The sequence below is a fragment of the Alexandromys fortis genome, unplaced genomic scaffold, assembly GCF_014885135.2.
Source record: "Alexandromys fortis isolate MF-2015 unplaced genomic scaffold, M_Fortis_MF-2015_v1.1 scaffold_5, whole genome shotgun sequence".
In the NCBI taxonomy this organism is placed as follows: Eukaryota; Metazoa; Chordata; class Mammalia; order Rodentia; family Cricetidae; genus Alexandromys; species Alexandromys fortis.
The window spans coordinates 17,229,782-17,243,375 of record NW_026067924.1 but is presented as its reverse complement, the minus strand read 5'-3'; the positions used below and the strand labels follow the sequence as shown (position 1 = coordinate 17,243,375).

Below are 13,594 nucleotides of genomic sequence, written 5' to 3'. Positions count from 1 at the left end.
GTCTCTATGGGGGAAGAGAACTCCTCAGGCTGCAAGTGCCTGCCTCTCCAGGCTGCGCCGCATTGACAATCTGAGTCAAGGCTTTTCTAACTTTAGTTTGCATGCAAACCTTGTGAACATGTTGTGGGAAAGGAGGCTGTGGTTCATTGGCACGAGTTACCCCAACCACTTGGAGAGGGGAGGCACAGCCTCTCAGGTTCCAGACAGAAAGGTGTCTGCCTTCATCTCACCTTCACCTGGAGAACACGTGCCTATTCACGCGGCTCCTCCATCAGAAGAGCGAGGGTGAGGTGGAGAGGAGAGGGGAGGAGAGTGAAAGGAGCTCTGTGATTGGCTGTGCATCTCCAGACTGCTGCCTGCTGGGGACACTCAAAAGGGATCGCAGTTCCTGAGGTTCAAGACTCGCCCTGTGTTCCTTGTACAGCCATGGCCCAGCAGTTCTGGGTCCCCTGTCTTTTCACACTATTTCTAGCTGCCTTGGCTCAGGAGTCTCTGGGTCCTCAAAAAGCAAAGGTAAGCAACTCCCCTCACCCGGCCCGGGATCTAAACAGATTCCAACATCTGATAAGTAATTGCAGCTACCGAGAGATTCAGGATCCTGCTCTTGAAGGGAGAGAGCTGCCTGACAGCCTTTCTCTGCAGACTTCTGCCACTGAGGCCCTCTGCCACAGCACCTTGCCTGCCTCTGTTCACCGTGCTTTATTGCGTTTTCCTCGTATATCTTCTCTGCTTCTCTGCACTTTGTGGATCTTTGAGCTACCCCTTCCCCAGCTCCCTGTGACAATCAGGATCTGCTCTATCCCGCGCTGATCTGCACTTTGGAGCAGCCCCTTGGGTTCTGGGAAATGAGTGGTTAAGTAGCAAGTGAGTTGGGAGAGAGACTGTTCTCAAACCAATTGGACCAAACCAAGGGGGGGGGCAGACCTGGACTGGGCTCCGGGGTTAGGGAAAGGGGACTTTTCTTCAGTGACTATTAAGACACAGAGACTGATGGGGGGAGGTGAACAGAGAGCTCAGCTCAGTGTAAGGACTTCTCAGATCTTGGTGCTGCTCCAGGGAAAGGATCACACTGTGGGGCTGTAGCCAAAAGTCCTCACAAGGAGCCAGAAAGAGAGCCTCATATCCAAAAGTATCCACATGGAGAGTCAGTGTCCATCCCTGTTTTTTTAAAAAAAATTCATGCATGCATCTTAGGAGACAGAATAGGGCTAGTGGGACAGAAACCTATATATCTTAACTTTAATATCAGAGAAACTCGTTGAAAACCTCAACCTCACTTATGGCTTTCAGCTACTTTTGTCAGCTCCCACTCCCTTCTGTAAAAGGCGAGGAACAATCTCATCACAGAGCACGTTAATTCCCAGACCTTAGCTAACGGAGAATCCACTGGTGACTGGGTCCCAGGGCTAGAGCTTTTGATCCAGTATCTTCTTGGGAGCCCAGACATTTCTAAAATGCTCTCACGAGGCTTATATAAGTCATTAACTCTGACCTTTGAGCTTTGACCTCTGTTAATGGGGATGTGGAGGGTAAGGAGGTATGTAAACTTCTGATTGGCAGCTGTAAAGTCCCAGGTTACCCTTCTATCAAGTGAGGTCATAGCCCACTGGAGAGGGCACCCTCTAAGGGGCACCCAGGTCTGTGCCCACCACCAAGGCCTGCTTGGATGTGGAGTTCCTCAAACAGAAATTCTTCAGTTCTTACAATTTTAAGTTACAGGGTGAAAAAAAATCTTCAAGTGTTTGGAAAATGCTGGCAGGTGTGGAGAATTATCACTTACTAGGCCATACCGCCACAGCTGCGTGTGTTCTATTGCAGGTGGACTGCAACAAGGGGGTGAATGGCACCATCTATGAGTACGGAGCCAAGACCCTGGATGGCGGGGAGTATGTTCAGTTCCAGCGGTATGCAGGGAAGCACGTCCTCTTTGTCAATGTGGCGTCCTTCTGCGGCCTGACGGCCACTTACCCTGGTAAGAACTCAAATTGCAATTCTCTCTCAGAACCAGCTTGTCACATCACCATATCGTGAATGGAGACGGTTTTCCCTGTGCTGCTGGGATCGAGGAATGAATGAGCACACTGACTCTATTCCCCTAAATCTCGCCATTCTGCTGCTTTCCATGCCAGAATTATCTCCACTAAGCACTAAGGTTTTCCCCCAGGAAATGCTGGACGACCACTAAGAGCGCATCTGTGCTTGAACAAGCCGGAGTTGTTGTGCATCTGCCAAAGGGAGACATGGAGGCTTCTCAGAAAGGGATAGAAAACATTCAGGCCATCTGAGCTGGTGTCAAGTAGTGTGGGGAAAGATCCTAGGAACTGGACCTTTGCTGTGGATTAGAGGCTGGCAGGAAATGAAGAAGAGGCAATCATGTGATTGGTTATCTTAAGAAATCAGATCTATATGGTGAGAGAAACAGACAGGCTGTGACTGTAAGTGGTAAAGCAGTTGTGATCATTTATATTGGCAGGGTGGCAAGTGGTCATTTTGTGCTTTAGACTGTGTGTGTGGGGGGGTGTTTAGACATGATTGGGGAGCATTCTTGATTGGTCGTGGCTGATTATGTTTGCATATGGTGATGTTGATGTTCTTAAGAGTTGATTGATAGAACACCAAATCCTTCCTGTGACTCCCAGGTCAGAACCTAGAATAAAGGAGATTGGTTTGCATTCAATGGAGTAAAATGGGGAGTCAGAATACAGGTTATGTGTTAGAGGTGTGGCTCAGCAGGCAGCATGCTTATCGAGCATACACGAAGTCCTAGGATTGGTCCTCAGCATCACATTGCACAGTGGGACAAACCTGACATTTTAACACTTGTGAGCGGGAGGCAGGGGGATCTGGAGTTCAAAGTCATTCTCAACCATTGAATTACTTCTTAAGACCCTGTATCAAAATAAAAACAAATATCATGAGGCTAGGGTGACGTCTCAGTGCATAAAGTGCCTGCTGAACATGCACGAAGACCTGTATTCAGTTCCCTAGAACCTACAAGAATCCAAACGTGGTAGAGGCACATGCTTGTAAGCCTAGAACTGGGAGACCAGAGAACTGGGAGACCAGAGGAGAGGAGGCAGGTGGATTTCTCATGCTGACTGTCCAGCCAGTCTAGGTAAGTGACCTCTTCTCAGAGAGAGATGATCTCAAAAAATACAGTGTATGTCATAGATCATAAAGTAGGGAAACAGGAGATGGGACCAATGGAGGAAAATACCAAACATCTACCATGGTTCCACCTCTCTCTCTCTCTCTCTCTCTCTCTCTCTCTCTCTCTCTCTCTCTCTCTCTCTCACACACACACACACACACACACATCACCACCACTACCACAGCCACCACCAGGATATAAGAATGGTCTTTTATTTTCCAGAGGAACGCTGAAATGACAGGAGTTTTTTTATCCAAGCCGCTGTAACTGGCATGAAGGCTGCTTGAAGAGCGATACATATGGGAGAATGCTCCATCTCCCTATTGTGTCATCATAGAAGAATTATATATTTTTGTTAATCCAGATAAAGTCATGCCGGGCAATGGTAGTGTGGGCCTTTAATCCCAGGACTTGGGAGGCAGAGGCAGGCAAATCTCTGTGAGTTTGAGGCCAGCCTGGTCTACAGAGTGAGTTCCAGGACAAGATCCAACACTACATTGAAAAATCCTGTCTCAGACAAAAAAAAAAAAAAAAAACCCAGATAAGGTCATATAAATTTCTACATGAATTGTACAAGTGTTAGATATAATTTTTGACATGCTAAGAACATTATTATTATAAGAATATTCACAACAAATTTGAAAGGTTTATTGAATCATATGCTACAGATAAATGGGCCAAAATAATACAGGAATAAGTTTTCACAAATTCCATATATTAACATTGCTACCTACTTGACTATTCAAAAATATCAGGTGCTATTCAAAAGTAATTTTCGAGATAGGATCTCACTTTTTCAGATTCATGATTCTTCTTTCTCTGCCCCCAAATGCTTGGATTATACTTGTGAACAATGCTGTTGCACTCTATCAATTTGTTTTAATGCAGCTAAAATAATTACAGATTCCATAATTTTCTGCTTCCTAAATACAACTTAAATTGGTGTATATTGCGATGTCTCCTCTAGGACATGTATCATCAGATTTTGGTATTTTGAAGTTATTCAGAGAAAGGTGCTTGACATAGCCATGATTGTGTGGCAATGCCACTTCCTCAGACAGACGTTAATAGTATAGCCTGGGAGGTGGATGAGGGAGAATCAGGAGTTCAAGGTCACTGTTGGTTCCATATTCTATTCGAGGCCAGCCAGGCTACATGAAGCTCTGTCTCAAGGAAATTAAAAATAAATAAATAAATAAAATACCACATGATACAAATCACAGCCAAACAACTGGCTCAGATTTCCAGAGAAGCTAAAGACTTGTTTCAGTTTAGTGGTGAAATTACAGGGTTTTTGTTCTTGTCTTTTGTTTTTAAATTTAATTTTATGTATATGGCTGTTTTGTCTGTCTGTATGCATGTATATATGTATCTATGTGTATGTGAACCATACTATGTGAACCTATGCATGCAGTGCCCATAGAGGTCAGAAGAGGTATGGAATTCTCTGGAACTGGAGTTACAGATAGTCGTGAGATGCAGTGTAAGTACTGGGAACTGAACCCGAGTCCTCTGGAAGAGCAGTCAGTGCTCTTAACCACTATATTCCTATCTTCTTATGTGAAATCCACTTTAAGGAAAACCTGAAATGCTATGCATTAAATGTTTAGAAACCACAAGAATCTAAAAGCCCGAATCAGTTTAGTATCAGTTAACAAATGTGGATTTTCTTTCCTTCAAATAGTTGAAAATATGGTATTTGGGAAGTTGTTATAATTTAATTCTAGGAGTAAGAGAATGGTGGAGTACTTGACTAGCATTCGGGTAGGTCTGAGGGAATTTTTTATATTTAATTTTGATACATATGTCGATTATATAATACTTCACTGCATTCAGAAGATACAAAAGGGTTTAATAGGCATGGTGCCTATAAGTGACTTGTCATAGTTTATAGTATATATTTCCTGAAATTAGTCTCTCTCTCTCTCTCTCTCGTGTGTGTGTGTGTGTGTGTGTGTGTGTGTGTTTGAGCGAGATAAGAGTACAGATACACAAATTATTTTTCACCTTGCTCTTTTGCATAATGAAATACCTTGGATGTTATTTCTTATCAGCACCTGCTATTTCCTCACTTTCCTGTTTGTCTGAGACAAGGTCTCCAGTAGACAAGGTTGGTCTTGAACTTCTGATCCTTGTAGAAGGAGCAGTGGGGCGCCACCCAGCTTCCAGCCATCGGCTAGCTTTAGCCAAAATAATTACACAGAAACTGTATTCTTTTAAACACTGCTTAGCCCATTATCTCTAGCCTCTTACTGGCTAATTCTCACATTTTGCTTTAACCCATTTCTAATAATCTGTGTAGCACCATGAGGTGGTGGCTTACCGGGAAGGATCTTAACCTGTGTCCATCTTGGAGAGGAGAGCTATAGCCTGTGTCTCACTTCCCTTTTTCCCAGATTTCTGTTCTGTCTACTCTGCCTATCTAATTTTCTGTCCTATCAAAGGCCAAGGCAGTTTCTTTATTAACCAATGAGAGTAACACATAGACAGATGACCCTCCTCCATCAGCAAGTTGCTAATCCCAGCACTGGGAAGGGGAAGGGTCAAAATTTCAAGGTCATCCTTGGCTCCAGAGTGAGCTAGAAGCCATCTCAAACTAAATTTGAAATTCTGTCTCAAAATAAATTGTATATTACATTTATTAAATAGATATCTCACATAAAATACACAAGAAACATATTAAAACACAAAGACACTCTCCTCCAAGCAGAGGTTCTCAGGGGAGACACCAGCAAGCAATGCTGAGCCTAGATGAGCTTAGCGGCTGGTTCTGAGGAGTAACTCCAAACTGCAAAGGACTGAAAACAGAGCAGGGGCACAAGTCTGAGCAGACACATAAGAGACTCTTGGTGTGTGAAGAACAGTTCATGCTGTGGCCTGGAGCCTACGGAGGTGAAAATGGTGTTAGTTAGTTGGTATTGAGGTCAGGTAGAGAATACTATGTAGCCAGGTTTGGATTTTTCTCTCTTTTTTTTAAGGCAGTGTCTAACTATGTAGACTTGGTTGGCCTGGAACTCACCATATGGATCAGGCTGACCTATGACTTATGGCCATCCCCCTGCTTCTATCTCCCCAGTGCTGAGATTATAGGTGAGCACTGCAGCCAGACTCTGGTTTTCTGATTTTTCTGTTACTTCTAACATGCAACAGCCAAGAGTGCTTCTGGGAGAGTGATGGGGTAGTGTCAGAGGTTGTCACCACGAGACACGGTGGGAGGACAGGAGAGTTCCCATTTTGTTGGCCTTCTCCTTATAAAACATCTGGTCAACCTATCCACCCGGCTAATGAAGACAATGCACTCTGAGTCTAGCCTCCTTTCAGAATCAAGCAGGTTTTCTCGTAAGTCTAATCAGTCCGTGTCTGTTTCCTTTAAATAACCTCTCTGTATGCACGGTGAAGAGCAATGAGATTTAGGGAACCCTGTGCCTCAAGATCAGCAGCCATTGAGAAAGTTCCCAGAGACCTGGGTTATAGCTGTTTCCGCTGCCTATTATTCAATGTCTGTAGCTTTTCACAGTCTCTGGTGTATTCACGTGACGAGAGGGTGAACCTTGTGGTCCCTTGGGTCATATTCGGGGAGTCCACCCATGCTGCTCACCCTCTGCTTACAGAACTAAACAAACTGCAGGAGGAGCTGGAGAGCTTCAATGTCATCGTTTTGGGCTTTCCTTGCAACCAGTTTGGAAAACAAGAACCTGGGAAAAACTCAGAGATTCTCCTTGGACTCAAGTGAGTACTATATGGGGCCCTACGGATGCCCTTTCCACATTTGCCTAGATACCTTCCCGTTCCAGAATCTTCTAACTAGGTAGGTGATGGAACAATGGGTTGAAGAATGGCATTATGATACCTAGAATTCCATGTAACCCTCAGGAAATGCCCAAGTACTCTCTCCACACTTGGCTTCTTTGAGGGTGAGAATAGGGAAGACCTAAGGAATAGACATTCAGGGGAAAGAAGGACACATCGGAAATGGAGATGGGCCAGGAAATCTGGGGGCAAAGTATGCCCTTCCTCTTGGAATTTTCTGATTCTATGAAGCTCCACTTGGAATCCTGATCCCAGAGACCCCCCTCTTCCTCCTCTCTCTTTCTACAGTTCTTTCCATCCCTTTGTGAGGACAGTTGGTGACCAGTCCTAACCTTCCTTGATTTAATTCCTTATTTCACTGCAGATATGTGCGTCCAGGCGGTGGCTATGTCCCCAATTTCCAGCTCTTTGAGAAGGGGGATGTGAATGGAGAAAACGAACAAAAGATTTTTTCTTTCCTAAAGGTAAGTAAGCAAACATGGCATGGATCAATCAGCTAGGATTCTCTGGAAGCAATGGGGCTGGTATCTACAATGGGATGGGACTCCTTAAGGAGTCCATTCACAGACATGAGGCCTTGGCTTCCAGCAGAGGAAATATCCATGGTAGCTCTGATGTGGATTAATCTCCCCTGCTGAACATTAATGATCTGTTTATTCTATAATCATTAATCAAATCCCTATTTTTTTTCAAGAAACTGTGAGATACATGTTAACCGTTATTAGTAGATTAGTCTCTTATCGGAAGGAACTATTATTAAGTCAGGAGATGACATAAACATGGGTAAAAGAGAGTGCCAAGGGAGAAGAACCACCGAGTATTATAACCGCAGAACAGCAGGAAAGAAGGACCTTCCCAACAAGGATCTTTTAGTCGCTTGTCCCCGGAGGGTGGTCTGCAGACAAAGCTGTGCCTATAGATACGTTCACTCATCCACAGCAAGCTGAAACAACAGATCTGCTTATTAAATAGAAAAGGCAACTATTAATTCCAATAATAAGTACTCAGGATGCAGAGGCAGGGGGATGGCTGTGAATTCAGGGTAATGTAGTCCATAGTCCAGGTAAGTCAGCTACATAACAAGGCCCCCTTTTAAGAGAAACAGTGATATTATTCATACACAGCTGATTAATAATTAAAAGTCCTATCGGATGGAGAGACTCATACTTGAAGTCCCAGCGCTTGGGAAACTGAGCTCATAGTCAACTTGGGTTACGCACTGAGGTTCAGACCAACTTGGGCTGTTGAGTGAAACTAATTTAAAAAAAAAAAGTAAATAGTATGGAGCTGGAGGGACGGCTCAGCAGCTGAGAACACACACTGATCTTCCTGATCATTTCCCAGAACCCATGTCTATGCAGCTTTCAACCACATGTTCAGCCAAGGATCCGACACCCTGTTCTAAATTTTGCAGGCCTTGTACTCACAGGTGTACACAACCACCTGAGATACACACATATATACATACAATTTAAAAATAAATCTAAAGAAAATAAAAGGAGAGTAAACACATAAATTATCTTAAGATTTCAATTTATAGTTACAGCAGATTTTTATTTTCCTCATTGTCAAAACAGCTATTGAGCTTTTCTGGCTTATGAAGTCCCAAAGTCTGGGAGCTCCTGCTCTAAAGCCAACTCATTATCACCTATGGGAGCTGAAACCATAGAAATCATGAATTGCTGAAAGAAACCTTTTTTTTTTTTCTTTTTTTTTTTTTTTTTGAGATAGGCTTTCTCTGTGTAGCCCTGGCTGTCCTGAAACTCACTCTGGAGACCAGGCTGGCCTCGTACTCAGAGGTCTGCCTGCCTCTGCCTCCCGAGTGCTGGGATTAAAGGTGTGTGCCACCATGCACAGCTGAAGGTATTATTTTACTCATGACTAAAATTCATGAGAGTAAAGGAGAGGCAGGAACGTGAGGTGCTTTTCGCTGACTGCCACACTCTCCACGCTGGCTAGAGCGTCCTTGCTGTGCTGGGAGTCGTATACTGTTGGTCTGGGAGGGGCTGGAAGCATGTGGAGCTTCAAACAGTAAGGTTTACAGCAGCCGAGAGGAGGCTGGACAACACAGAAGCAGAAACGAGATTATCTTTTCATCTTTCCATTTTTTGTATCTCTGCTCTAGAACTCCTGTCCTCCCACCTCTGAACTCTTGGGCTCTACGGAATATCTCTTCTGGAATCCCATGAAGGTCCATGACATCCGCTGGAACTTCGAGAAGTTCCTGGTGGGGTCCGATGGAGTGCCTGTCATGCGCTGGTTCCACCACACCCCTGTCAGCACTGTCCAATCCGACATCATGGAGTACCTAAACCAAACCCAGACCCACTAGGATATACCTTACACAGAATGCCTTTGCTCCACTCCTTCGCCAGCCTCTGTATGACCAAAGCCTACAACACTGCCTAGGTCCCTCCTAATGCTTGTGTGGACAGCTCTGTATGACTGTATACAGAAGTGTAGTTCTGGTAGGTGTGCACATGCATTGAAAATTAAGGAAAAGAAAATCTATTTACCCAGATATCAGGCTCTGCTATATCAAGTTTTCCTAAACTATTCCAAAAGGAAGTCATATTTTAGAGTTGATGATCCAGACAATCCTATCCACCTAAAAACAGCAATCCCGCAAGGGTCCCAGTGAGTTAAAGGAAGTGGAAATGGGTAGACGACCCTCTGGGCTCCCTTTCCAGCCTCCTCTCCTCCCAAACTGGGGATGCTTTGTTAAGCTCTTCTTCTGTCTAGTCCCCTAGGTGGTGATCTTGTAGTTTTCTTAGGGGATTCTGAAGGCTGAGAGCAGAAACCTCACCTGGCATGAAGGAAGGGTCATCTCCATCCCCGTAGGCCCCAGGGCCCCTCTGGATGATACCCGACCAGAACCTTCCTGGGTGCCTTCCTGTTAGCACATTCCAGTCCCAGCTCCTGGCCATGGATGTCTTTCACACCAAAGGATGTACTTTGCTCTCGCCCTGACTTTTCATGTCTTTAAATTTGTTCCTGTGACTGCTGTCTCAAGATAATGATCAATAAATAATCAAAGACCCCGCAGCAGTGGACTCCAAGTGATGTTTCTCAGTCCCTATTATGTGCTTTCTTGACCTTGCCACTTACACATCTCCAACATTCTGGTATTCTCAGAAGTGTTCTAGAATCTTCCTTGGTACTACTAAAAGCATCAAGTGGTGCTGCAGACACATTGCTGCTCAGACCTAAAGCACAGACCTCTGTATGTAGCCCAGGCTGGCCTTGAGTTTCCAATCCTCCTGTCTCAGTTTTTCAAATAGCTAGGAACACAGGTACTGCTGTCACGCCTAGCTCATAGACGTTTTAGAGCCAGACCTCTCTGTGCCTTCTGTTCTGGTCTTTCAGCCCAGCTCTCCAAGCCCCGACAAAAGAGGACTTCTTGTTTCTGAAAGAATCTCTTTCTCTCTCCCTCTCCCTCCCCCCCTCCCTCCTCTCTCATTTCTATTATAAAATTGATTCATACTTACCATTAAAATCTGAAAGCACATAAACAGAACAAAATGTCAAAAAGCAACAAAATCTGATCTTTATCGAGGTGCAAAAGCCCTACAGAAAGCCCCACCGTTAGTGGTCAGCTGACTAATGTACTCTGTTCTATTCAGATGGAAAACTGAAGCAGGAAAAGTAGCTTTTCTGGTGTCTGTAGTTCTGGCCCTTGAGTGTTACAGGGATTATGGTCTAGTGTCAGGTTCCAGGGCTTGTTATAGCTACAAGTCTGGAAGACTACAGGCTTATGGCGACGGGTTCCACAGTGCAGAGACTTACTGCTCCCAGCGTGTAGGGTGGGGGCTTATTACTCTGTTACCTGCTTGCCACTAATTGTAATCTGCCCTTATCAGGAGCTGGTGGTGATTGTATCAGCTAGTTCTGCTGCTCCCAAGCCTTAGGTATTGGGATCCCAGAGCTAGTGTTCCAGCTTTTGAGCCGTGTCTAGGCAAGCCCCTTGGTTCTTACAGCAGCTAACGTTACAACATCTGGGTCTAGGAATTTGGTACACTTGACTCTCAGGGCTTGGAGGTGCCCTGAAAATCTCCTAGCAACAGGGAACTTGGGCTTGTCACAGCCCATGTGTTCTGTGCCTGAGAATCTCTGAGGCCTTAGGTCCGCTGCTGCTCTAAAGAACACAGATGCTCAGCCTCTGTTTGAGGGAAAATACACGCTGTTCTGAGGAACCTATATTCGTTATTTTTCTTGCCTGTGTAGCCAAATACAAATGCCACATAAGGGAGGAAGGACTTGCTTTGGTTCCTAGTTGATGATGAGTTCGACAGCTTGCGATGTTTCTCTGGCAGCAAGCGTGTGAGGTGATTGCTGAGATCTCAGCAGGACAGGCTGTATGCCATAGAACCCTGCCCTGCAGTCACTTACGTCCTAAAGGACCACAGCCTACCCCAAAGCCACCATCAGCTGAGGAGCAAGTGTTGAAAGCCGTGAGTCTGTGCTGGACATTTCATATCCAAATCATAACGCAGCCAAAGCTGGGGGAAGCAGAAACAGAAATGTCCCTGCTGTATGAGATGTGAGAGTTGGTTTGTGATATGGGACCAAATGATAATGACCATAGTAATACCGTAAAAGTCTTTATAAAAGGAACAAAAGGAAAAAAAAGTCCCATTTCACTCCTCAGCCAATGTCTATGACGGATCTTAGTTCTGGAGGAAAACTGTGCATATTACCTAGAAAGGGGCCAACTGGCGTGCCCGAGGCGCTCTGGTGTGTGGCAGTGCTCAGAATATCTATATAACTCTTTTACTTATCACCACAATTAAGTATTTTTGCTGGAGCAATTTTCTTAAGCCAAACTTTCCCACAATCGATCATGTAATCGTAAGTTGTGATTGCTCACAACCTAAAGGATGGTCAGCAGCACAAAATCTTTCATGAGGGTCCTCACTCAGAGAACCGGGTTCTGGGACAAGGACCTCACTTGGTCTCACGAGGGTCTCTAGCCAAGCTGAGCATGGCAACCGTAGCTCTGGCTGGCCTTTCTCTTCTCCCCCATCCCCTCTGCCCTGCTAAAACTATCAGATTATACACTGAAAGCAAGCCACCGAGGTCTATTCTCTTATTTGGCCACTTCCTCCTCTGGAGGCAGACTACCAAGGTCCAGCAATCAAATCATTGAAGTCCAATAATCAAACGCTCCCTTTTGGTTACCCTAATTAAGATGGTGAATCAGAATTAAACACATTATCCTAACACGGGGTTTCTCCTTTTATCTTTATAAACCTCCATTTGCCTGCTCTTTATAAACCTCCTAGTCTGTGTCCTTTCTACCCAGAGGCAGTCCTTGGCCTCACCCCACCCCCAATATTCCTTATCCCTCCTTCTGCCTCGTCCTCTGTCTCCTGTCTTTCTTATTCCAGGACCTTTGTCTCTCTGCGGCAAATAAATCTCCTTTGTGTTGAGGACTTGGTCTTGGGGGTCCTGAGCCCATACCTGTCCCTTCGGTCCCAGGACATTCCAAGTTTTGTGTTGAGGACTTGGTCTTGGGGGTCCTGAGCCCGTACCTGTCCCTTCGGTCCCAGGACATTCCCAGTTTCCCTACTGCACTTTGCGGTCTGCGGCAGAGAGTTGAGTTTAGAGGCTGTTTATTTTTAAAGCAGAGGCTTGCTAGGTAAACCAGGTTGGCCTCCGGTTCAAGGCAATTCTCCTGCCTCAGACTTCCAAGTGTTGGCATTGCAGGTGTACACCACCATAGAATTTGTTGTTTTTAATGAGAGCAGCTACCACCCCGTGCCTTTCAACTGTACGTACCGGGAATCGTGTTCTACCTGATATTATAAAGTCCTTAGGGTGAAAGCCTTTGCCAAAGGCGTCTTTTGGGTAGCACTTAATTCCCACACTTCGATTCTTCGGAAACTCGTTTGCATTTTATGGGACTCTTGGAGTCCTCCCCTGCCCTGAGAAGATGGGTCCTGCCTGCCTCATCCCTGTGGCCTGGCAGGTTAGTTCCTAAGGTCCCTCTTCTTCCCCAACTTCCCCACTCCCCGCCCCCAACAGTCCCAGCACCGGCCAACTTCCCAGTTTGACCACAACCCTCCACCTCCACTCCCAGGAAACCAAGCGGTTTCTGGCGCGCAATATCCAAAGCGCAGGCTCCAGCCTCCCCAACCCCTCGCTCCAGGGGCTCTGCGTGAGAATGTCTTTACGGTCCCTGAAACGGATCTTACGAAGTTCGAAGAGGGTGCAAACCTGCAGACAACTGTAGCTAAAGATCGCCTTTATACCCAGTCGCCAGCAAATCTGGCAAGCGAGAGCGCTGCATATGATTTGCTTTATACAGCTCTTTGAAGAGGCCAAAGACTCGGACAGCACGCACAAGCGCCGCGCCTGCACATTTATCGACTTCATCGTAGATGGCCGTTGTCGCTACACAGCCGGATTTCTTTTCTTGTGAAATAACTATCTTTGTGATAAGAGGAAAATATCGGACACGGGGAGTTTTCGCGTTTGATGTTTTCAGCTTGACTATAGAAAATGCAGCATCTTTTCACAGCTGTTTCTTCTATGACGAAAATGGACATCACCAGAGAGCGGAAGCTATTTTTTCCTCATCAAGCAGAAATAAAACAGGATAGATTCACCCGTCTTTCATACCTGCTGCCATGT

General features: G+C 45.4%; 1 protein-coding gene across 1 annotated transcript; it reads left to right on the top strand.

The window, feature by feature from the left end:
• Positions 1–381: 381 nt before the first annotated feature.
• Positions 382–9,901, top strand: Gpx6 (glutathione peroxidase 6). The gene is made up of 5 exons (XM_050142468.1): positions 382–513; positions 1,819–1,972; positions 6,763–6,880; positions 7,326–7,425; positions 9,087–9,901. The coding sequence occupies exons 1-5, from the start codon at positions 427–429 to the stop codon at positions 9,291–9,293; spliced, it is 666 nt and encodes a 221-aa protein (XP_049998425.1). The 5' UTR covers positions 382–426; the 3' UTR covers positions 9,294–9,901.
• The last annotated feature ends 3,693 nt before the right edge of the window (positions 9,902–13,594 follow it).

Excerpts from the sequence above, each read along its gene's own strand:
- Gpx6 (XM_050142468.1), top strand. The coding sequence starts at position 427 with ATGGCCCAGCAGTTCTGGGTCCCCTGTCTTTTCACACTATTTCTAGCT. Across the intron at positions 514-1,818 it reads TGGGTCCTCAAAAAGCAAAG|GTGGACTGCAACAAGGGGGT; the intron begins GTAAGCAACTCC and ends GTTCTATTGCAG. Across the intron at positions 6,881-7,325 it reads GAGATTCTCCTTGGACTCAA|ATATGTGCGTCCAGGCGGTG; the intron begins GTGAGTACTATA and ends ATTTCACTGCAG.